General features: G+C 43.2%; 2 protein-coding genes and 1 non-coding gene across 3 annotated transcripts in view; 1 reads left to right on the plus strand and 2 right to left on the minus strand.

Annotated features, from left to right (window-relative positions):
* me3 (malic enzyme 3, NADP(+)-dependent, mitochondrial) overlaps positions 1 to 3,573 on the plus strand; it is a 24,528-nt gene extending 20,955 nt beyond the window's left edge. Inside the window, exon 15 of the mRNA XM_063213978.1 lies at positions 1,484 to 3,573. Within this exon, the coding sequence (XP_063070048.1) occupies positions 1,484 to 1,645 (162 nt within the window). The 3' untranslated portion in view covers positions 1,646 to 3,573. The remainder of the gene's footprint in view (positions 1 to 1,483) is intronic.
* On the minus strand, positions 2,093 to 25,541 carry LOC134461207 (coiled-coil domain-containing protein 81-like). The gene is made up of 14 exons (XM_063213977.1): positions 25,357 to 25,541; positions 25,202 to 25,263; positions 22,101 to 22,254; positions 19,426 to 19,685; positions 18,523 to 18,769; positions 17,720 to 17,831; positions 16,730 to 16,850; positions 16,219 to 16,374; positions 11,773 to 11,877; positions 11,095 to 11,264; positions 10,076 to 10,193; positions 6,419 to 6,612; positions 5,546 to 5,671; positions 2,093 to 4,303 (listed from the first exon to the last, which is right to left on the minus strand). The coding sequence occupies exons 1-14, from the start codon at positions 25,493 to 25,495 to the stop codon at positions 4,165 to 4,167; spliced, it is 2,103 nt and encodes a 700-aa protein (XP_063070047.1). The 5' UTR covers positions 25,496 to 25,541; the 3' UTR covers positions 2,093 to 4,164.
* On the minus strand, positions 17,166 to 17,237 carry trnaa-cgc (transfer RNA alanine (anticodon CGC)). The gene has a single exon. It is a non-coding gene; the product is annotated as a tRNA-Ala (tRNA).
* Positions 25,542 to 26,268: the final 727 nt, after the last annotated feature.

The raw sequence follows: 26,268 nt of genomic DNA on the forward strand, positions 1-26,268 counted from the left end.
ACTATACTGGTGAGTTAATAACCCATTACCCAACCCAGTTAATAACCCAACACAGATTTATTTTGTGAACCCCCACCTGGAATTCATCCATGCAAATAAAAGTGCACTGCAAGAAGCTTTTGTTTTTACACAAGCGACCTAATCAAAAAAAGAACTGCTGGTCCCCATGAGTAGCGCGATAATGTATTCATTTGTACCCAGCATCCGCTCACTACCAGCCACGACAGGAAGCTCCACACCTGCCGTCTCAGTTTGGTTGCTAGGGGAAATGATACAAACAAGCAAGGTATTCTAAAATGGGTTGTTTTGTTTACCAATTATCCCAGCCAGGATCATTCACAGTAAGTGGTAAACATCCTAATGAACGAGTGTTACAGCTTTGTTCCCCTGGCAACAAAAATAAGTAAATTGACTAATGCCCCCCAATGGCCACTAAGAACCGCCCCCTCTCAGCTATATTCTTCTCAATGCCCCCCTAGAGCTCCCAACGACCCCTGGGGGGCTGTACCGCCCCCGTTGAGAAACACTACATTAGACCATTTTATTTTTTAACATTAATTTGGGCATTTGAAGGCTTATGATGTGGTCAAGGGGGCGTTGTCAGGCTCATGGTGAGGTCAACAGGGCGATAGTTCAGACAAGGTTGAGAACCACTGTTCTAGAACAAAGGAAAACTCATTCTCTGCGGTTCTACGATAACCATCCAGTGCAGGACCAGACATGAAATAAAAAAAGAAAATCAGTGCAATAGACTTGATATCTTTTTGATGAAGATGATGGTTTTTGAAACAGTGTTGCACCAGATGTTCATTTGTTATTACATGGTTCTTCTGTTTGTATGCAGCAGAGCAGCTGGTACATGTACACACAGTTGACTGAGTTTGCAGTCTGGACCTCACTACAGCTCAGGAGGGTGGTGGACCATTTTCAGGCTCTTCAAGACCGCTTTGTAGAGACAGAGTAGTCCAGAGTGAACCAGATCACCACCACAAAATGGTGGCTAATCTGATATCAAAGACGTTGACTTGTAGAGTAGAGAAACTTTATTGATCCCCAGAGGGGGAATTAAGGTGTCAAGTAGCTTCCACAAATACACGTAATGCGCACATGAACATTTCAAGGCGCACATCTACACGAAATAAACATAATGCCCAAATGAACATTTCAAGAAACACACACATACACTACAGGAAGTAACACGGGTCAAAGTCAAGGATGTTTGGAGTGTCAAACTTGACTTTTCAGGACGTTGGTAGAGGGCAGAGGTGTTTGAGTAGCCAAAACGTGGAACCTATAGGATATCTGCTGACATGAGGATGTGTTGAAGTGTTCAGCAAGTCAGCAGTTCAAAATAGTTTTTGTAAGAATTTACAAACTGGACAGATTTTTATTTATTTTTGGAGCTTGCAATCGTTATAATTTACTCTGTACACTTGCAATACTTAATAATCCTAACTAATTTCCCCTCTGTCCTCCAATCCAGATTGTGGACTATGCCTACAGGAATAACATCGCATCCTTGTACCCGGAGCCCAAGGACAAGGAGGCCTTCATTCTGTCCCACGTCTACAACTCTGACTACGACTCCTTCACCCTGGACAACTACAGCTGGCCCGCCGAAGCCCAGAAAGTGCAGGATGTGTAGAGACTGCAGCTGCAGAAGCTACAGTATACAACTGCTGCTTCCCCTCCTCTTACTGGCTCTCCCTCCCACCCTCCCTCTCTCCCAGAGTTGCATAAAGTAGAAGTACTGATATAGATGTCATTATGGGGAAACTCCAAACTCCAACTCCCATTGTCATCGTGACAAAGCACACAGATGCACAGTGCACACGAAACAAAATTGTATTCATGCCTCACTCATGCAAGGGGGCAGCCCCAAAATGGCGCCCCAGGGGAGTAATGTGGCGGGCTGTACCATGCTCAGGGTACGCACTGGTTGCAACACTAGTTGTAGGATATTACAAAGTTGAAACAATGTAGCACCATATCACTAGTGTAATGACATTTTGTATGAGTTCTTCTACTTTATACAACTCTGCTCCTTCCCTCTCTTTAATTCCTTCCTTCTAACACTCCTCTGTTCTCTCTGTGTCTTTCTTTTTTCTCTCTGTGTCTTTCTTTTTTCTCTTTCTCATTCTCTGTGCACTCGTCTTTAGTAGGAAGGATGGCTAGTGAAGGGAGGACCTGAGCATAATGAGGAAGGTGAAGGGGTTGGGGGAGTCGGGGAGAGAGGAAGAAGTGAGTCACTGGAAAGTTCTTTTTTTTCTTTTCACTCTGGCTAAGAACTGTACAATTTTCCGCAAACAGTTTAACACCAAGGATTAATGTGCCACATATGAAGGAAGCAGGATGTCTGTTTTTCGTCTCTTTTACGAGACTTTGTCCCGCTGACTTTCTTTTTGCTCTTTTCGTTTTATCTCATCTGTCCCCCAGCTATGTCACTCTACGAGACTAGTGTATCTACAACATGCATCTTTTTGAGCTGTAGCTTATCCCGTCAGACTAGCCAGCCCATAATCCAACGCTTTACTGCAGTCAGTATAACATTTTTGTATGACATTTTTGTACTAGATCCACCACCCCTCTTGTCAAGTGCTCTTGTGTGCCCCTTGTGGCCTGTACCAAAATGACATGAACTGTATCATCACTTGACATGACATCCTCCGATGCTCATACTCGTGCTCAGACACATGCACACACACATTCGCATACACACACTCGTGTACACACATTTTGATAGGCTGAACCTGGCAGTTTAGGGGTAAAAAGCAATCCTGGTCATATCTTTTTGCCATCATTATAGAATTTTGAAAGTCAGCTGTGGTGGTTTTGTATTGCTTGGTACTTGTACACCCACGATGGCTCCTCACTCCGGTTTTGTAAGCAGAGATATTGTACATGTGCTTTATTTTAAAATGGTAAATGACGCCTGAAACCGCATTTCCTAGATTATCATCAATATTGTTTTAGTACCATTGCCATTATATAACGGACAGCACTCCCAAGTGTACATGGACTAAGTTGCGCAGAGATTTTTGAATGGGTAGCTAAGTTATGAGTCTCAGCACATCACTGACAGGACATTAGTTACTGTTCAAATGTCAGAAAAGACTACTGGTAGAATTCATGGTTAACCAAATTTATATTTTGTTGTGATCTTGTGTAAATCTTCTCCCGTGCTTTGAGTGTGTTTTAGTACAATAGGGAATTTGTTCTTATTTTGGCCAAAGTTACTGAGAAAGTCAAAAACAAAAATGGGCATAAGAATAGTGGGACGACCACACAGTTGTGTGTGTGTCTGTGTGTGTCTGTGTGTGTCTGTGTGTGTGTCTGTCTTTCATTTGAGCACAGGGTTAAAACGTCATCCGTTTTTATTTAAAGATAGAAGCCCAATGAAAAAAGCCCAAGATTGTCTAGGATGACTATGATGAACTTGCTTGACTATTAATGCACTAAGAAGGATTGTACTTTGGGGAATGTTTTTGTTGTTGTCGTCATTTCATTTTCAAGACGCTAAAAAAACTTTGAAGGGAATATATTCAACATAAGAAATAAACATGCTTTTGCAAATTTTTGATGTCTTTACTCCAAGAGCTTGGCATTTGAATGCAATACACAACACTGAAGATAAAAAGGAAGTTAAATTGAAGAAGGCAGCTGAGAGCTACAGTATAGATCTAGAAAACTAGAGGACAGGTTCAACCTTTTGGTATGGCTAGCCTTTTGTGCCCGCCATCTTGGTACAGGGATGCTATGTTTTGGAGTGGATAGGATGTCTAGGGTACAGTGCATTATCCTGACTCCTGTCCTTGGCCTGTGCTTGTTGCCTCACGCTGCCTCCATGGAGAAAATGGTAGTCTCCCTACTGTCAGCCTCCCCACTGCCAGCCCAATAACTTTTGGAGGATTTTTCTCCATTCAACATCCCGATTGTAAATGAGAAAATGACCTTTGAATTAGACTTCTGGCACCTTGCAACGGCACCATGAGGCCCCGAGCATAAGGGAGGATGGGAGTTAGGGTAATGGAAAGAGACCCAAGGGTTGTATATCTATGAAGTTAGACCATGAGGCGGGCTCCAGCCTGGTAGTGTGTTGGATATCTATGGAGCCTACACCATGAGGCGTGCTCTAGCCTGGTAGTGTGTTGTATATCTATGAAGTTAGACCATGAGGCGTGCTCCGGCCTGGTAGCGGGACTCCTTCCAGATGTTGGTCCCTCCAGAGAAGCTGAGACGCCGCGTGCAGCGCCGGCAGCACTTGAAGTTTTCACACCCGTCGAGGACCAGGCAGCCTCCAGCCCTACAAGCACACATGGGTAATACCAAGAACATGGATAAGTGATAAAGCCAAGGTATGTGGCCAAAGTTAGCTCTCAGCATCATGTTTTTAACACTATTTCATTAGTTCAATATCTGAAATTTGTATTAAGCATACGCATTCTTCATAAGAGTAAGAGTAACAGTTTGCACATCCCACCTCTCTGAGGCCAGGTGCAGGACAAAGGCGCATCTGATAGTGGAAAAAGTAGAAGTCCGCACACTGTGCGTAGCTCCGCTTTTAAATTTATTTCGGGCATACAACGTTTCGACCCAACATGGTCTTCATCAGGTATGTGGCATACACATACTGTACATCTTCGTTCTCGCTGGAGAACAGACTTCTCGTGATCGTCTGGCTCTCGCGGTGGACCAATCATCAAAGTGCTTCACCTTGTCCGTGTGGACCACTGCGCTCGAGAAGCTGAGATAGATTACGTGGCGTATTGGGCAAGATCGCTGGCCATGGTGCTGAAGTACTGCCACGACTGAGAAATGTCTATGCAGTAAACAGTAGTGGTGTCAACAATGATCGATTCGGCGATCCGAATCGATCCGGGGCATGGACGATCCAGATCCAGATCCGGCAAGTTCCAGAATCAATCCGGCAATTTTTTTAAGTTTCAATTACTTCCATGGATATTTCGGGAGCAAATGAATGTTAAATTAAATAAAAACACTTCAAAACATTTCAAGACTGATACATGATACTAACATGAGCTCAGGAGTACAGGGTTCCACTGAGCGCTCGGGCAGTATCTGCGCCCACAGATATGTGCGAGGTCTGAGCGAACATCCCCCGGCCGATGACTGTCAGAGAGCAATGGAGCAAGGTAAAATTGAGAGGATAAGACAAGATGCCCGACGAATTGACCGAACAGCGGCAGAGGGGAGGTAAACAGGAAGGTGGTGGGTGGGAGCGATACAGAACATTTCTGACCGGAGACAAGTGAGCAGAGAATAAATGCTGTGCAAGGGCATTCCATATGTCAGTGCGATGAAATTACACCAAATGACAGCAGAGCGAAGAATGAGATGCAGTTCGTTAAATAGGTGTGCCTATCTTTTCACGCTGAATTCAGACGAATGACGAGCGGAGAATAAAATGCGGGTGGTAAATTCAATTTTAAGCCATTTTACACCCAACCGGATTTCTTTAACCTGGCACTAATTGACCTGGTTCTTGGCATACTGCCCAGGTGAGGGGAGATGTGAGGCCCTGTACCTGAGGAAGTCCTTCTCCTCCTGCTCTCTCCGGCGCCTGGCCTCCATGCTCTTGGTCCAGGCCTCATCCAGGGCCTCTCTCATCCCACACAGCTTACGGTGGCGCGTCACTTGGTCCTCTCGGATCCTGGTGGAGGTAGTGAAGCACCAATTTACACACACACACACACACACACACACACACACACACACACACACACACACACACACACACACACACACACACACACACACACACTATCAGCAAAAGTATACACTAATCTGCCTTGAGTCACATACTATGTACTTAACTGCAATCCAATTCCTAACCCACAGGGTTCAATATGATATCAATCCACCTTTTGCAGCTATTACAGCTTCAACTCATCTGGGGAGGCTGTCCACAAGGTTGAGGAGTGTGTTTAGGAGTTGTTGACCATTCTTCCAAAAGCACATTGACTTGAAGTTAAAGCTTACATTAACAGCTGCAAGAGGTGGACCGACGATATACTGAACCCTATGAGTTAGGAATGGGATGACAGTTAAGTTCATATGTGAGTTAAGGGCAAGTTAGTGTAACTGAGGTGTTCCTGTGCTGTCCGCCACTTGGGAATCGAACCCACCGCCTCCTAGTCAACGCTCCAGCTCGGGCATGGGAGGCACAACACCATACTGCTGAGCTCAAGGACCAGTACGATAGCTCACCGCTACCGATAATGTATGAGGCTTCGGGAGGGAGGTTTACTAACGTTCCACACCACACTCTGCTAGTTGGCCTCCGTTACATTAGCAAATACTTTTGATAGTATAGTGTATGTCTGTATTAGTATACTCACTCCAAAAGACGTGTACAGTATATCTGACTATATCCTGTATATGTGTGTAGCGTACTCACTCCTCTCTGGTTCTGCTGAGCATGTGTATCTCTCTCTTCTGCTCCAGGATGCGGCTGTGGTGCGCGTGGCGCCTCTTGAGGATGGCGGCGTGGATCTGCTGGTGGTGCAGCTCTCGTGCGCGCTGCCTCTGCTCCGCCAGCACCTCGGGAGTCTCCAGCTCGCCCAGCGACATCGACATCAACGTCCTCTCCAACTGGCACAAACAATTGTTTTTTTTTCAGTGATCAGTCAATGAACACTTAAAGGGACACTGTGTTAGATTTTTAGTTGTTTATTTCCAGAATTCATGCTGCCCATTCACTAATGTTACCTTTTTCATGAATACTTACCACCAGCATCACATTCTTCAAAGTATTCATTATGACTGGTAAAATTGCACTTTTCATACATGAAAAGGGGGATCTTCTCCATGGTCCGCCATTTTGAATTTCCAAAAATAGCCATTTTTAGCTGCAAAAATGACTGTACTTCGACCATACTAGAAAATATTTGTTTATTACTTAGTAAACTTTTGTGTAAAGATCAAATTTGGCAATAGGCAGCCCAATGTCAATGAGCAGCATAGTTGCAGTACCTTTTTTGACCATTTCCTGCACAGTGTCCCTTTAACTTCATGCCGGCGTCATATGTAAGCCTACGTATGACAACAGTGTCATAATGCAGTCATGCATACGTCATTTTATGACTCATTAAGTGACAATCGGTTATGGTAAAGAAGACCTTCACAATGTCAACTTTTCATGACCATAAAACGTTTATGACATTGACATGATGTTTATGACTCGTCCATGACTCTGTGTCATGACACTGTTTTGACACAATTATGACAGTTACACCATAAATATGATGCTGACGTCAAGTAAAGTGTAACCAAAGACTGTATACCAGTGGTTGTCAGGAATCGGTAATTAAGATGGTGGGTATGGCAAGCAGTAGACAAACTTGACAGTAGAGTACAAAGTGCTTTAGAAGTGAGAAGCTACACAGTCATTTTTCCTGTTCAATAAAGAGTCTACGAATCGTATTTTAAATTTAGACCACTGTTTGCATCCGAAACTCCACTCACATAATATTTACAGGGTAACATAATGGTCTATTGGATTGTTAACTGCAGTGCACTTTTCAATCCTACTTCATCCGTTGGGACTAGAAGGGCCTCTTTCTCCCCTCTGCTCCTCCTATAGGAACAGGGGAACCCCAGGGAAAGACCACAATCATAGGAATGGAAAAAGGGGTCCAGTTTGGATTTGGAAAATCGAGGAGGGTACCTAACACAGAAATGGAAAAGGATAAGGCTACCAGTTTGGGTTTGGTTTGGAAAAAGTGGAAGTTATCAGTTTGGGTTTGTGTCTCAGCATGACACTGCATGACACTGAGGTGTACCTATTCACAATAAAGGATCAGAGATGTCAACAGTGAAGGTAAAAGTACATTCATGTAGCTATTATACCATTCATTAGGAGCAACGTTTCGATCATAGATCCTAAACGTTGCTCCTAATAAATTAAGTCTTTTGCAAGCAGTGTGCAGATCCTTTCCCGCTCCTACTGTACATGTGACAATTTTTTGATTTGGCACCTGCTGATGTTTTTTTGCTGTATGTGCGCACTTTCCACTACACAATATTATACCATTCACTCCATCCATAGTACCTAATGAGGTAGATTGGCTTTGTTGTGACTAAAAAACACTGAAAGCCCAACAAGAACCCACCACAATCTTGATCAAACCAGCACAGAGTCTGTTGATCGTAAGGCAAGTACACAGGTCTACTGGTTACTCAGATACCGCAGTTTCCCATGCAACACCACACACTTTAGGGACAGTACCTACCCACAAGCCATCCGCCAACTTATTATGCACTAGCACTTTACAGCTATAGCCCACTATCTGGCCTTCCTACCTCTCTTGTTTACTTTGAACAATGTTACTACCTGTAACGGAGGCTAACTAGCACAGAGTTGGCGTGGAACGTTGGTAAACCTCCCTCCGATAGCCTCATACAGTCTCGTGCCGTTGGGCCGAGAGACTAGTCTCTTGGCCCAGCGGTATCGTACTGTGTCTCCCATTGCCGAACCGTTGTAGTTGACGAGGTCGCACGTTCGATCCCCGAGGGGGGTGAACAGGTGCAAGATGACCTCCGTCACATACCCATGCACTTTGAATATTACATTGCATTTTTCAATGTCTCCAATGCTCTTTGTATGCCATTCCCTGTTTATTTATTCATGTACAACTGTATTTTATATTGTTGATATGGCTAAATTAAAACTTGAACTTGAACTTGAACTTGATAAGTTGCCTGTGTTGAAAGTTCAGTTTCAGTTTTGACAGCTCTGCTGTTATAGACAGTGCATGACTCTAATGAGTATCTTTTAAAAATAAAGGCCACAACAAATCAAGCTACTGTTATGCAGGCGAGTAGACAAGAGAGATACAAAGTAAGTGCGATAAGAGCTCTTTTCCAAAATGAGATATATCCATTTTACAGAATGTTGAGAAATTTACATTTTTGTATTGGGCATTATATTGAAATGCATTGCAAAATGCATTTTTATAGAGGTTTTTAAGTATGTTCTCAAAACATTTGAATGGCAAGAATTCACACATAGATGATAAGACCTCTTAACAGTCAATTCCAATATTAAAATGCAAAAAGTCAAAAATGGTGGATATAGCGTTTTGGAAAAGAGCTCTTTATACACAGTGCATCTCTCTCTCGCCTCTTTTTTTTTTTTGAACAAGCTGATTCGATGTTGATGTTTTGTGTCCTGCCAGGGACTGCAGATGTATATTAGCCTGAGGCTACCTCTGGTACAATGCATGAAATGACAACATTTACTGTATGTTTTGATTGTACATGGTCCCTAATAAATTGAAACTGAATTGAATTGAGTTCAGCCTCAGTAGCAATCAAGTTTTCAAATACAGTCTAACACACACGTGTTTTCATCTACTATCAATAAGGAAGGCAGGATGTGGTAAAGTCTGTACAATCTAAATAGGAATCCAGACCAAAATAGAGTGAAACGAAACAAGCTGCATTCACTGGGCATGCTCTGTGTGACTCATAGTCTTTGACCTCCGACCGAGATGGTTAGGCACGACCCATTGCATACCATCTGCATGCCACAGAGCAGGAAAGTGTAGATGACTGAAATGATGACTGACGACTCATTCTACTCTGAGCTCATTGTGCTGCAGTCCATCACACTACCACTACCACTTCCTCTGGAGATGTTCTCAGACACACAGAAAAAAGTGATGTGGAAAAAAAAGAGTCTCGCACCCATACGCACACACACAGGCACGTGTGCACATTCACAACTACAACCATAGAAATGCTTATGTAGGTCACGCAGACAGATAAGATCATATACATAGTACATATGACTGTAGATGATGCACGCACACACACACACACACACACACACACACACACACACCACACACACACACAGACACACACACACACACACACACACACACACACAGGCAGACAGAGAGCCACACACACACACACACACACACACACACACACACACACACACACACACACCACACACACACACAGACACACACACACACACACACACACACACACACACACAGGCAGACAGAGAGCCACACACACACACACTAGGCACACACTGTACCTGCGTTGTGCTTCCAAACGGCCTGCATCTTCCCCTGCGCTGTGTGTCCAGGGCCTTCTGATAGCATCTGACATCACTGGCCTTTCTCAGCACCTGCTGCTGTCTCTCCAGTGCAATCCTGCAAAACACAGGGACTCATTCATGCGTGTGTGTGTGTGTGTGTGTGTGTGTGTGTGTGTGTGTGTGTGTGTGTGTGTGTATTCATCTGGTTTTGCGTGTCATGCACTTGTAAGAAGAATGCAATTTCGATTTTGTATGGCCCTTCTGTTTTCAGAGTCAAAATGAGTTTGAATGATTTGGAACAATGTGCCTTTCAGTCCTGCTGCAAAGAGCCATTTTGCAAAACATCAGTTAACATAGTAGGTAGCTATGAGAACAGTTACATGTGAGGAACATTCCATTCACATTTGTAACAGACTGGTGGCGATATCCGGTTTGTGCACGAATGCGGCTGTGTTTTGGGAATGTTCCTGTTGCAGTGGAACACTGCTCCACACTGTGGACAGTATATCCTAGAAAGTATTTTAAACTAAATATTGACAACATTCCATTTGAAGCCAGAATACTATGGGCTTGTAACTGCAGTTTGTGTGTAGTGCTCAGCTTTTAGTCAGATTCATACTGGATACAAAGACACTATTATTCAGATTTCTCTTTCCCTGTCTCTCTCTTCCTCTCTCTCCAAATGTAGCTTTATGGACATGTCCCATTCCCAGGCCTTCTACTTCATCTGAGGGAACTGATCTCTCTCTCTCTCTCTCTCTCTCTCTCTCTCTCTCTCTCTCTCTCTCTCTCTCTCTCTCTCTCTCTCTCTCTCTCTCTCTCTCTCTCTCTCTCTCTCTCTCTCGCACACACACACACACACACACACGCACACACACACACACACACACACACACACAGACTCCCACTCCCACTCTTTCACTCTGTTAAAAAGCAGCGTATTATGTATCTCTGTCTGTCTGTCTGTCTGTCTGTCTCTGTATTTCTCTCTCTCTCTTTCGGTGTTTGTCACTCACTCATCGGCCAGTTCTATCTGGCCCGTCCGGTGCACCAGTTCCTTGGTCTGCCTGTCCAGCCCCTGCCTCTGGCCTTGGTAGTGGACCTGGTCCTGTAGTTCGTGCTGGTACTGCCTCTGCTTTGGCAGCTGCGGAGGGGTGTCGGTGCGCGTCCTGAACACGTAGGACGGCTGGGGTATTTAAGATTCATTACACACAAACACACATGAGAGTCTGGAAGTTTCCATGCAGAGAATTACTATACTATTAAAACAATTCCTATACTAGTAAAAGTGAGTGGAAGATGTTGCTGGCCAGGAAGAGAGCAACTACGCATGGATTAATTTTGTGCCATGGTCCAGTGATGTGATTAATTGTGTGATTACTAAAGGAAGAAATCTTGTTATCGTTCAAGTCTTAGGGTTTTCTTTTGTTTCAGACACGGAACAGTTTTATCCTTTACCTGACATGTTTTGATGGTGTACCGTAACTTACGTCTTCATCAGAGGGTCACGTCCCTCTGATGAAGACGAAGTTACACCGTCGAAACATGCCAGGTAAAGGATACAACTTTTACTTGTCTGAAACAAAAGAAAACCCTAAGACTTGATTTAACAGTTAGACATAATGAAAGGTATACATCTATTTGTTGTAGTACAAATTGTTGGTGCAGAGCAAAATGCACTGCGGTCTGCTCACGTGAAACTTCTCTTCGCGCCGCTCGGCCTCCTGACGTTCTCTGGCCATCTCCAGGTTACACGCTGCAGCCCGCCTGATCTTCTCTCGACACATCTCCCCGTACGCCTGCCGTGCCAGGAGAAAACATCAATCGTTATCATTTACTTATATTGCCTTTTTTTACCCATCATGAAATTATACCGTCTTCTGAGACCATGGTGATGCCACACTATCATTAATTAATTAATTAATCAAATTGTATTTCTTTATTACCACCATGGTGCTTTCCTGCCAGGGTTTTAATACTAGTATTGTATCCTATCCTGTTGTTGTAACTTATATGAACTGTATTAGCCAATAAACATTACAGATCATTGTATGCGGCCATATTATATTAGTTGCCACCTGTTTCCTTATTTGATTTGCGAATCGCCTCAACCCTGTTCAACACTCATTCGTCTTTATTTCCAGCTGTCTTATCCGGCCTACTGTGTTCTGCTAAAGCTGGTCTGCTCTCTGAGTTTGTCAGAATTGCTTTGAGCAAGGATGGATCACTGCATTGGCCTACTGGGCCCAGGCTCAGGGGCCCAAGAGTCAAGGGGGGCCCTGAAGCCCAAGCCTCTTTATTTCCATTCTCACTGCATTAAATATTGCACTTTTAACAACTATATTTTCACATTTTCTCAGGGGGAAAAAAAACCAAACCCCGTAACAACATAGAGTCTTTAATTTCTGTCCTAAAACCCTGAATCTTTTTGGTAACTAGCAACACCCATGGAGATGGAGGGGGGCCTTTCTTGCTGTCTGGCCCAGGGGCCCATGGAGTCATAATCCGTCTCTGGGTCTGAGCCAGCGTACTCCACTGTCCTCGTTATTGTGTCTCTGAAGCCAAAATAGCTTGCCGAAGATAGTAACCATGAGCACGGAGGCAGCTGTGGCAAAGTGCTTTAGGAGATGGGCTTTAGATCAGACGGTTACCGGTTCGAATTCCACCATTCCAGTCCCTATCGCACTCCATGGCTGAGGTGCCCTTGAGCAAGGCACCTAACTCCACACTACTCCAGGGACTGCAACCAATACCCTGCACTACAACTGTAAGTCGCTTTGATCTCCAAAAATTCTGTGCTCCTGGACACGGATGTTAAGGACATGAAATCTTTGTCCAGGAGCACGGATTTTGCCAAAATTCCGTGCTCCTGGACACGGAATTGTTTTCCGTGCTCCTGGACACGGAATTGTTGTCCGTGATGGGCACACGGAAGTGCTTTCTATAGGCTATTACCACAGCACTGTGTAACTCTATCATTAGAAAATACATACCAAATGCTAATCCTAAACAAAATAATGCTATAGCAATTTAAGTTGTGCCCTGACCAAAACATTCCCTAACCTTAACCTGTCATTAAAGACAAATTTTTGAGAAATACCTTTTCCAGTTGGTTGCTAGGCTATCAAATTCATATAATGAATGAAAGAAAACTAGCTGTGCCCAGACCAAAACAATCCCTAACCTTAACCTGTCAGCAGGAAATGTTTTTTTTTTAGAAAAAAATATTTGAAATTAGAAAAATCCTGAGAAAACACAAGACTGTGGAAACATAGATCTATGGGAGTAGCCTACAGAGAGAGCACTTCTCTGTGTCCATCACGGAAAACAATTCCGTGTCCAGGAGCACGGAAAACAATTCCGTGTCCAGGAGCACGGAATTTTGGCAAAATCTGTGCTCCTGGACACGGATTTTGTGCCCTTAACATCTGTGTCCAGGAGCACGGAATTTTTGGAGATCACGTTGCAGCGTAATATAATGTAAAAGCACCTAATAGCAGCACATACGGCACATTATGCAATTATTTAGTTTGTTTACGGGTCATTCCACGCCAAATCAACAAGAGCCTGCGCACTTAGGTCTCAAAAAATTCTGAAAATATTACCAAGTTTACCCGTGGTACATAAGAGAAACACTGTACATTTATTTGAATGAAAGATGTATACTCTCCGTGTTACAGCCAATTTTACTGAGGGAGGGGGGTGCCCATTTTGTTCACACTCTTTTTTTTGTCAAAGTTCACAAGCCCGTAGCTCAAGAACTAAACCATGTAGGAAGCTCAAATTTGGCATGCTGGTACATAGATAGAATATTTTGTTTCAAAACCGTCAGTTTTGGTCTGTATGATCCTGCATCGTCATGGCATTACCTCAAAGATGATACAAATTGTACTGGAGTTTTTGGCTGTGCTCTAATTAGGCCTTCAAAAGACATATTTGTGCCCAACATAGCCTCTTGATTTTTTTCCCTTGTAGAGACAAGTAGCAACACTCTCATAAAAAGCTATAAATAGAAAGGAAACCCCATCAGTGTTTGACCAGAAGTCCTCACAAGTCTGACAAATCATTTTGGGTATCATTTTCAGAGCTCCAGAACCCCTTATGGGATTGTCCACAGATTTTTATTTTATTTTTTTCTTCATTCTCCATGAATTCTTCTTCTTAAAAATGCCAATGAGACTTGTCTTATGTGATGTTTTCTTTTTTAATTTCCAACCTGAACATGGGCAACATGCACATTGAGAGCAATATGTTTTCTATGCGTTTCTTCCGCTGCCATCTGCTGGTCAAAAAAATCAACATGACTCTTTGTGCCTGACCTACTGTCTCTTTTGGTGTGCGAACCTGCTCCCACATTGAACGCTCCTGAAATCATTGAAATTGAAAGGGATACCTGCACCCCCTGCACAGGGACTCCTCGGTGATCATGTCCAGGCAAAAAATTTGCATTTGATTATTTAGTATTTACATTAAATGTTATCGAAATCATGTTGCTCTCTTTTTGCATTTTGCCCATGTTCAGGGTGGAAATTAAAAAAGAAAACATCACATAAGACAAGTCTCATTGGCATTTTTAAAAAGAAGACTTCATGGAGAATGAAGAAAAAAATAAAATAAAAATCTGTGGACAATCCCACAAGGGGTTCTGGAGCTCTGAAAATGACACCCAAAATGATTTGTCAGACTTGTGAGGACTTCTGATCAAACACTGATGGGGTTTCCTTTCTATGTATAGCTTTTTATGAGAGTGTTCCTACTTGTCTCTACAAGGGGAAAAAATCAAGAGGCTATGTTGGGCACAAATATGTCTTCTGAAGGCCTAAACAGAGCACAGCCAAAAACTCCAGTACAATTTGTATCATCTTTGAGGGAATGCTATGACGATGCAGGATCATACAGACCAAAACTGACAGTTTAGCAACAAATTATTCCTATCTATGTACCAGCATGCCAAATTTGAGCCTCCTACATGGTTTATTTGTTGAGCTACGGGCTTGTGAACTTTGACAAAAAAAAGAGTGTGAACAAAATGGCCACCCCCCTCCCCCAGTAAAATTGGCTGTAACACGGAGAGTATACATCTTTCATTCAAATACATTTACAGTGTTTCTCTTAAGTACCACAGGTACACTTGGTAATATTTTCAGAATTTTTTGAGACCAAAGTGCGCGGGCTCTTGTTGATTTGGCGTGGAATGACCCTTACAGTAGTTTAAAGGACTTTCTATTCTATTCAATTTTATTCTGTTCTAGCCAGCCTCCTCTCCTCTCTAGCCGGCCCACATACAATACAATACAACCTGTATTTATATAGCGCAATATCACAACTAAAGTTGTCTTTCAAAATATACAGACACACATACACACTATCCCACATTCATACACCATATTGTATGGTATTCTACTCTATTCTATTCTATTCTATTCAACTCTGATCTGGCCGGCCCATTGACATGTATAGTACAGTATATGGAAAGTGGGCTTCTACTGTACTCTATTCAACGGTTTTCAAGCATCCGGGATTGATCTGTGAGAATACTTCCACCCCAAATTTCCTGAAGCATACCTTAACCAGCTCATTGACACCGCCAGCTTGTTGCGTTTGACGGTCAATCAAAAGAATTCTAAAACAATTCTAACTATCAATCAACCCAACTAACAATGCTCCTTGGTAATTTAAATTATTTAACAGCACTCTAAAAGAAAGGGTCCAGCCGAAAAAAATATTTGGGTTCTTTGAAAGGGACGGGAACCGACTTGGCAAGAAAGGAGATACATCGCTTCAAGTCTCCCATGGAGATGCATGGGGAATGGCGCGCTACCCACTGGCGATCCACCCAAAAATTGTCTCATGTCTGACTGTCCAACCCCCCGCTGTTGTTTCAGTTATGAATCGAACGTACGCCGTCCCCTTTATTCAGGTCATTGGGCCAGCCTATTATTTTTGAGCTACGTATACTAGCCAACCTAACATTTGCAACTAACATTTTCTCCTTGTCAACCTGCTGCTAATCCACATACATATTCTATTCTACTCTTTTCTACTCTAATATACAGTATTATATTATATTATATTATATTATATTATATTATATTATATTATATTATATTATATTATATTATATTATATTGTCTACTGACCAGCTCCTCCAGTTCTAGGCCCTTGTCTATCTGCAGCCTTGCCCTCATATAGAGCCTCTCGTCCTCGTCCTCCCTCCTCTTCTTCTTTTTCTTTTCAGACTCATAGTCACCTGACACATTCTTCACAGCACGGGCCTTACAAAGAATGCACAGGCCCTGTGCACAGCAGGACAGAGAGAGAGAGAGAGAGAGAGAGAGAGAGAGAGAGAGAGAGAGACGGAGAGAGAGAGAGAGAGAGAGAGAGATTATAAAAAATAGACTAGACATGAAATCTGCCAATATACATACTCACACCCCACGACTACAAAACCCATTCCAACACAGACACACCCACAAATTTCCCTTCAAGTGAATACAGTACAATGATACTAGGAAACACACACACACACACACACACACACACACACACACACACACACACACACACACACACACACACACACACACACACACACACACACACACACACACACACACGCTTGCTGCTGAAGAGATTGGAGTCTGCGCTGACCTGGCATGACTCCTTAGTGCAGAGTGGTGAAGGGGGGGTGTCCAGCTGCCCAGATGGGGAGCTGTCAGCGGGAGGGCTGAGGCATTTATTATACTCATCACCGTCTCCTTCATCCTCAAACCTTAGGAATGACAACACAACATATTCATATTGCAATATATGCTTTTTAATATATGCTTAGGGCTTGGGAAATGACCCAGGCTAGATTCGAAACTGGCTCCCCACAGGTATGCCATACATGGCACTGTTGTCTTAACGTGCAACTCACGGAAGATATTATTATTGGAATGAAAATTAGGTAATACTGACAAAGTCATGAAGTAAGTTATTTTCACAAGGCCCGACTGCTCCATAAATGCGCCAGACATTGTTAATGTTTGCTGCACTTTGTGCTGTTTCATCACAATGACAAGTGGAAATTGGTCTAAAGGCGAAGTGGAGATGCCGGGGATTGAACCCAGGACCTCATACATGCGAAGCATGCGCTCTACCACTGAGCTACATTCCCCCTATATGTCTGCCCTTGATCCCCTCGGGAGGCCTTGACTGTACTGTATTGCAGTAAATAATTAGCTGAGTTCACTTAGAGGTCCTCTCAACGGGGATCTGGCATGCCCCTCATCCATTGAAGAGGAGGAGAGAGGAGGAAGGAAAAGAGAGGACAGGAGTGAAAAATAGAGGAGAGGAGAGGAGAGGAGAGGAGAGGAGAGGAGAGGAGAGGAGAGGAGAGGAGAGATCAGATCTACCTTACCTTTTTTTTTCTTTTGGGGCCTTTTTTGAGCACAAAACATTTCATTGTTAATGAATGAAATTCATGACAGACAGACAGACAGACAGACAGAGAGAGAAAGACAGAGAGAGAGAGACAGAGACAGGGACAGAGAGAGAGAGAGAGAGAGAGAGAGAGAGAGAGAGAGAGAGAGAGAGAGAGAGAGAGAGAGAGAGAGGGACCTTGGTGGCATTTAATCGGAAATTATGCAGTTGCATCACCTGTTTGTCAGTTCCAGTGGGGCGTACAGGTCTTCAGTCAGAAATATCCCATTGACTTTAGCCGGCGTCAGGGTCTCTCTTCTATGGAGTTGGTTAATGGTGTCGTTGCCAGCTGCACACACACACAACAGTGATTTTTTTTTTTGTTTGGGTTTTTTTTGGGGGGGGGGGGGGTGGCTTTTTCACCTTTATTAAGCAGACAGGAGGACAGGAAATGAGTGGGGAGAGAGAGGGGGGAAGGATCGGCAAAGGACCTCAGGTTGGAATAGATCCTGGGTCGCCGGCATAATGACATGGCGTCTTAGCTCATTGAGTTGAAGGAGAAGATTGTACACATCCCAGGAAAAGGCGCAGGACAAAGGCTGACTGTAGTTTTCAGAGTGAGAAGTCAGCACACTTAAATCCTTTGTGTTGTCTTCTGTTATTTCATGGCTGGATTACGTTTCGACTTAATGTAATCCAGCCATGAAATAATAAAAGACAACAAAAAGGATTTTAAGTGTGTGGACTTCTCTCTCTGAAAACTACAGTCTTAGCCCATTGAGCCACCGCAACCCCAGGGATTTAATTCATAGCGTAGCACGCCAGATTAGTAACCTCAATTAAAATCAAACATGTCTTTGCACGCTCAGTTCCTAATGCAGAAGTTCATTAGTGCAGTCTGTGGGTCGGTCATCAATGGTTTTCATCACACACACACACACACACACACACACACACACACACACACACACACACACACACACACACACACACACACACACACACACACCCTAATAAGGATGCGCACACATGTATTTCACCTTCCTTTCTCTCCTCCTCCTCCTCCTCCTCTTTCTCTTCCTCCTTCCCTTTCTCATCCTCCTCCTCCTCCTCTGCTTTCTCCTCTCCTTCTCCTCCTCCTTTAGTCTCCAGAGCAGAGGGCTGCTGTTCCGTCCCCACCTCCATAGAAGAGGTGCAGGGGGTGAGGGTTGCCAGATCTCGCTCCTTGGCGCCGCAACTCCTACTATGGACTCTGTCAGGCTCCACAGAACTGCTTACTCCTGCCCTCTGGAAACATGCGAAGGAAGGGAAAAGTGCCCTTACACTCTGGCCTAGTCCTATTCCTTTGCCTCACTCATTTCTTTTGTTGTTTGTTTTTCTGTTCGGTCATCATTGAGGGGTGTGTGGGGGTGTGTGTGTGTGTGTGTGTGTGTGTGTGTGTGTGTGTGTGTGTGTGTGTGTGTGTGTGTGTGTGTGTGTGTGTAGGGGAGAGGTATAATGGAGGGTATCATAGGGATATATAATGGAGTAGGTGACATTGAAAAGCAGCACAGAGTGAATGTGTCTTTGCTGAGCTAAGGATTGTCGTAATTTGTTTTAAGAATTGCTACCGTTTTTTCTCTTAACGCACAAGCACACATTACTTTACGTTACCCTTGGCTGACGTTTTTTTCCCCCCAAAGCGACTTACAGTTATTTTAAGTACAGGGTATTGGTTGCAGTCCCTGAAGCAGTGTGAGGTCAGTTGCCTTGCTGAAGGGCATTTTAACCATGGAGTATGGTATGGAATGGAAGGGTGGGATTTGAACCAGCAACCTTCTGATCTAAAGCCCATCTCCTTAAGGTAACTGTTAGGCCACAGCTGTCTATTAACACACGCCCTTAACACCACAACACATAAGAAACCACCCCCTTCCTCCCCAATACAACACGACTCCTCTCACGCTGCATCGGATGCGCCGCGCCAGGCCCCAGGTCTGGTCCAGGGCCCACAGGAAGGCCCTGTGGAAGCGCATGCAGGCCAGGCCGCGGCGGAAGGTCAGCAGGCCGAGACCGGGGAAGCCAAGCAGTGCAGAGGGATGCTGGGAGACCACGCGCACCAGCAGCATCAGGCTCTCACGCACGCAGCGCTCCACCACGTCGCGCTCAAACGGGCCATCCATGGAGAGCAGGCTGAAGTTCAGCGGCACCACCGGCACCTCACCTGCCACGCCAGAGAGAGAGAGGGAGAGAGAGAGAGGGAGAGGGAGAGAGAGAGAGAGAGAGAGAGAGAGAGAGAGAGAGAGAGAGAACAATTAAGGCAGACATTCAATGGCTTGACTTTTTTTGTCATTTTTATTTTATTTATTGTTAATATACAATTATATAGAAACTAAATCAAAATATGTTTTAAAAAAATCAATATCTGCAAACTAAACTTAACTAAACTAAACTTGTTTCATGACAGCAGTCTATCCTTTGAACCTACGTAAATTGCAGCCTCCATCACAGCATGCTTTTGGGTGAATTCAAGTCCTTCAAGGCTGAATGACACCAGCATCTGCTTGAGCACAGAACTATCCCAAAGCCTTCTGCTGATGGAGCACACTACACAGCTTTTTAAAAGGCTATATTTTATATAGTGTGCTGAGCTGAGCAAAGTATATAAATAGCCTTTTAAAAAGCTGTGTATTTTTACAGTCATCAACTATGTCAATATGTGGAGCTGCACAAGACTATTCATGGAAAATAATTGATGTAAACTGGAAACAAAACATAATGTACGAGATTTCAAAGTCAAGATTTCAAAGATCATAATCAGTAATATTTTCAGTACTTGTATAAGGGTTATTCTACGATTCGGCTGCGCTTATAAGTACATGGATTTTATTTGCCAATTCCACTAACTATTAACTGCATCCAATGATGTTTTGGACATTAGCACACATTTATCTTTCATATAATACAGAAAGTGAAGACATGGCATTATTTCCCTCAGCAAGAATGAATATTTAATACTGGTTTTGGGCGTTTTCATGCCGTCCTGTTTTCCAAATGTCAGATTCAGTCTTCATATTAGCATATAAAGAAACTTGTTTTGCCCAAGACGACTGTAAATGTTGATTCACAGTAATAATCACAATATGACAAAACTGTCAGAAAGACCATTGTGCTTTCCATTATACATGAAATTTGCCATTTTGTGTGTGTCCGCAAAAACTATGTTAACCGTGTCACGGTCTGAAACCCCCAAATAAATCAGTAATGGTTTGGTCTTAGGTCATACGAATAACATCACGTGATGTCATAACCTCTTTGGCAGGATATGGGAAGACTTTTTGGTAAGTTTTGTGCTCCATCCCTCCATAATTTAATCCATTCTTTCTCATGTTCTCATAGCGGGAAAATTGCCTGTCAACTGTGTTATCAACATATTCATAAGAATCTGAATTAGAAATCACATGTAGAAAAACACAGATAAAGCATACAAATACATGAATTGATTAAGGTGTTGTGGTGGAACTTCTGAGGTCCTCAGTTAGCACAACACCATAAAAATGGCTGAAATGTCAAGCCGAGTTACCATCAATGATGTTACGAATCAGCTATGACAGTTGAGGAGGAGTATGTTTTTGCCAATTTATCTCCATATTGACAGACAAACAAACAAAATAATTTGTGTTCCAGGGAGATGAGTTTGTCTGCTCTGTTTTTTCTCCTAAAAAGTGCCGACTTGTTCCCCTGCACTGTTGACCGTAACACAGTTGAGTAACACGGTCGACTGTTTAGAAAGTGTTTTTGTGCTATTGATCCCTTATGTGTTGGAAAAATCCTATGACCAGACAGTAGGGATTATCTCTGGAGAGGGAAGTCTTGTGTAAGGAGGGTGACTAAATTCAAATCAGACGTTACAGGGATTTATAATGAAAAATGTGTCAGTCTGTATCACAGTGAATCATAATCCTATACTTATGAAGCTCAACAATCACATTTTCTACATCAGTTGCACAGATTAATGACAACATTATTGCTAAGGGACATAAGCACTTTCAAACGTATGTTGTTTCAACTCTGTAGTATTTTTTATATACAGTATGTTTGAAATTACATAGTATTTGTCCATAACACTGTTGACAAAATAATCAAGCAAATGTTTGCTTTCATTAGAGTATTTATCAAATGATTTAAGATTAAGCTAGGCAATTTGTTTGTTTGGAAACTTAAATATATACACTATGGAAACATCTAGGTCATTTATTTGAAAAAAAATAGGCCTACTGATAATTGACATTTTGCGTTTGCCAAAAGCGCAGTGGAAACGTAGAATGACCCATAAGGTTCAGGGAGCATCAAACAAGGACAGCACAAGAGACAGAGGACAACACAAAACATGTCTTACTGTATTCATCAGAGTCCTCGAGGACAAGGACTCTGATGAAGACGCATGTTGAAACGTTAGTCTTACTGCACTGAAAAAATAAACCACAGATCCCAGATTCTTTTCCCTTTGCACTTATTATTTAGTCCTGCTCTGGTTGCACCGGATCGTAGCTCCTTTGTTTTTACAATGTCTTCCTGTATGTTATAAAGGAAGAATTAACTTTGGAAGGAGGAAAGAATACAGATATCATCACTTTACCAGCAGGTGAAGCTTTCCTCTGTTTCATGCCACTGACACGCTTGAATTTCTCTGCCAGCAAGAAAATGGGACTTAGGATGAGTTGTTGCCCTTTGCCACGGTCGACTTTCTGCACACTGAAGGTGAAAGTCCCCAATCCTGGAATGTGTACCCCCTAAAACACAAAAGAGATCCGTCAAAACAACTGAAAACTTGACAAGGCGAGCTAGACTGACTAGCCAGCCTGATCTCCCAAAATTCCGTGCTCCTGGACACGGATGTTAAGGACACAAAATCTTTGTCCAGGAGCACGGATTTTGCCAAAATTCCGTGCTCTTGGACACGGATTTTTTTTCCGTGATGGGCACACGGAAGTGCTTTCTATATTCCCACAGCACTGTGTTAACTCTATCATTAGAAAATACATAACAAATGCTAATCCTAACAAAATAATGCTATAGCAATTTAAGTTGTGCCCTGACCAAAACATTCCCTAACCTTAACCTGTCATTAAAGACATATTTTTGAGAAATACCTTTTCCAGTTGGTTGATAGGCTATCAAATTCATATAGTGAACGAAAGAATACTAGCTGTGCCCAGATCAAAACAATCCCTAACCCTAACCTGTCAGTAAGAAATGTTTTTTTTTTAGAAAAAATATTTGACTGAGGTCAAAGACTGTGGAAACATAGAGCTGTGGGAGTATAAAGACAGCATTTCTGTGTGTCCATCACGGAAAACAATTCCGTGTCCAGGAGGACGGAAAACAATTCCGTGTCCAGGAATTCCGTGTACAATTCTCCTGGACACGGATTTTGTGTCCTTAACATCCGTGTCCAGGAGCACGGAATTTTTGGAGATCATGTTGCCTAGGCTGTTAGGCTATGTCAAATTATCAGGGGTGGAAAGTAACTAACATTTAGGCTACTACATTTAGAATTCACTCCAGCCCCTGCAACAACCCACTCCACACCTTAGCACCCCCCCCCACCACCACCACCCACTCTGGAGGTTGCGGCTGATGACGTGAAGCGAGTGCTTCGTGCTGTGAACCCGAGGAAAGCAACAGGCCCGGATGGTGTACCAGGAAAGGTGCTCAAGGCATGTGCGGACCAACTAGCACCAGTCTTCACTGACATTTTCAACCTGTCACTGAAACAAGCCACCATCCCAGCCTGCTTGAAATCGGCCACCATCATACCGGTTCCAAAGAAGGCATCTACTACCACCCTAAATGACTTTTGCCCTGTTGCACTCACTCCAGTCATCACCAAGTGCTTTGAAAACCTGGTGCTGAGACATATAAAAGCCTGTCTCCCCCCAACCCTAGACCCTCATCAGTTTGCATACCGGGCAAACAGATCCACCGAGGATGCAATAGCCATTGCTGTCCACTTTGCACTGAGTCACCTGGAAAGACAAGGGAGCTATGTCAGGATGCTCTTCATCGATTATAGCTCAGCTTTTAACACCATCATTCCTGACATCCTAATCCCCAAGCTGAGACATCTAGGACTTCCATCATCCACATGCTCCTGGATCAAAGACTTCCTTGTTAATCGTCCCCAACAGGTGAAACTAGGTCAGTGGTTCTCAACCTTTTTTTTGGCGAGGCACCCTTTCAATTCATGAAAAATGTTAAGGCACCCCAAACCAACAAGACGTAATATTGCATCGCATCCGATATCACACAACCTATGTTCGAAGTTGCAACTTACTGGGGTGACCTAAATTTACTTTATTGTGCGTAAATGGCAGATGAAAGATTCCACTGACTAAGCATTAATTTATTAATTTAGACAAATATGTATTATATTATGTAATTTATTTATCAGCCACGTTTCTGCGGCACCCCTGAGGGGGGCCTGCGGCACCCCAGGGTGCCCCGGAACCCTGGTTGAGAAACACTGAACTAGGTCACCATCTCTCAACCATCCGCACCCTCAGCACCGGCTCGCCCCAGGGATGTGTGTTGAGCCCACTTCTCTACTCCCTCTACACGTTTGACTGTAGCCCCATCCACCCAGAGAACATCATTGTCAAATTTGCAGATGACACAACAGTGGTGGGGCTGATAACCGAGGGAAAGGAGGAGGCCTACAGGGATGAGGTCCTGGAACTTGGACAGTGGTGTGCATCAAACAACCTGGCCCTGAACACCTCCAAGACGAAGGAGCTCATCCTGGACTTCCAGAGGAACAAAGATGCTCCTGCCCCCCTGTACATCAATGGTGAACGTGTGGAGCAAGTGAGCTCATTTAAATTCCTAGGAGTACACATCTCCGCTGATCTCTCCTGGTCGATTAACACCTCGGCTCTGGTAAAAAAGGCCCAGCAGCGATTGCACTTCCTGAGAGTACTTAAGAAAAAAACAGTTAGACTCAAGCTTTCTGGTGACCTTTTACCGTTCCACCATAGAGAGCCTGCTGACCTACGCAGTGTCAGTGTGGCACTCAAGCTGCACTGAGGCTGACAGGAAGAGACTGCAGAGGGTGACCAAAACAGCGCAAAAAATCATAGGCTGCCCCCTGCCTCCCATACCCACCATCTACAACTCCCGCTGCGTAAGTAGAGCCAGGAGTATCATTAAAGATTCCACACATCCTGGCTTCCATCTCTTCACACTATTGCCCTCTGGAAGTCGCTACAAGACATTACCAGCCAGAACCAATAGGATGAAGAACAGCTTCTTCTCCAAAGCTGCTACAACAATGAACTCACACTTACTGGACAATGCTCATCTATAAAGGACTGTGCACCTTGTAGGGAAGCTCAAATCTCTGTATACTTTGTATAATGACAATAAAGGATCGCTCACAGCATTTCCACTATTTTACTACCTTGGATCAATGTATTGGATGATGGCTGGTGCCAAGCAAGATATAGAGGTTATGGAGAATGATATTCAAGAAAAAGAAACATTGAATTCTCGAGAGGAAAGCTAATTAAAAGTAACTAAGTACTTTTACTCAATTGAGTTTTACTTTTACTTGAGTAGGATTTTGGCAAAGATACTTTTACTTGAGTTTATTTTTTTCTGTACTCTTTCCACCTCTGCAAATTATATTTCAAGTTAACTAACAGTATAACCTGCAATTTGCAGTTTATTTAGATAGGTTACCTTATGACACACCATCTGCTGCTCGATGAATGATGACACTTTCGACCAGATGCTCTCGATGTCTGTTTAAAACAGGTTAGGCTACGTTAAACGAGTCCACCCAATGACAAACAATTTGTAGGCCTATAGCCTAATCTGACACAAATTCTAGTTACCATTCTGAGGAAGCGCAAACAGCGTGGGAAAGGCATGTTTCTCGACGTCGGACGCGAAAAGCAGAAGGTGGGATATTTTGGTATCTTGCGGTGTTTCAAAGCGTGGTGTTAAACGCTCCACCTCACCACCATTCTGCATCGTGAAGGTCGCCGCGCGCGTTTTCCCACGGTGCAATCTCTCCCTGTTCCAAAGGCAGGCCACGATGAAACACGTCACAATGGGTGATGAGCAAAAATGACACAATTTGGTTTTGCTCCACGGCCTTGATTTGCTATAAAGTTTATTAAACGCGGTTTGTTATTGAGAGAGAGAGAGAGAGAGAGAGAGAGAGAGAGAGAGAGATGCACTGCAGGTGATTAGGTTGATTGCAGATGGTGTGAAAAATGTGAAATGTAGCCTATACAGTAAGCCTATTAGGACTATCAGCATAGTATGGTATTATTTTTTTATTTTTTAACCAATCCTACAAATGGATAAAGTGAGATTTCAATTATTTCCCCATATGTGAAATGGGGATCAGCTGTGTCAGTGAACATCTTTTCAGCCAGATGAGCTTCTGAGACAAATATGTGGCAGAACATCTAAACTAAAGCTACTTGTGACAGGGGAAAATGGGCCTGTTGATTTGTACGAGTGTGTTGATATTTAACTAAAAATGTCATATCTAACTGAATTGTAGCTTATAAAACTAATATTATAGGCCCTATCATACATTATAACTGTTAGGCTATAACAGCACCAATTGGCATATTACTACTACTACTACTACTACTACTACTACTAGGCTACTTTCTTTGTGTGTGTTTTTTTTTCTTTCTGTGAAGCACATTGAATTGCACCTGTGTATGAAACGTGCTTTAATACACTTGGCTTGCCTTACTGATCTGTTATTGTTGTAATATATTATTGTT

Source organism: Engraulis encrasicolus, chromosome 13 (genome assembly GCF_034702125.1).
Source record: "Engraulis encrasicolus isolate BLACKSEA-1 chromosome 13, IST_EnEncr_1.0, whole genome shotgun sequence".
Lineage (NCBI taxonomy): Eukaryota > Metazoa > Chordata > Actinopteri > Clupeiformes > Engraulidae > Engraulis > Engraulis encrasicolus.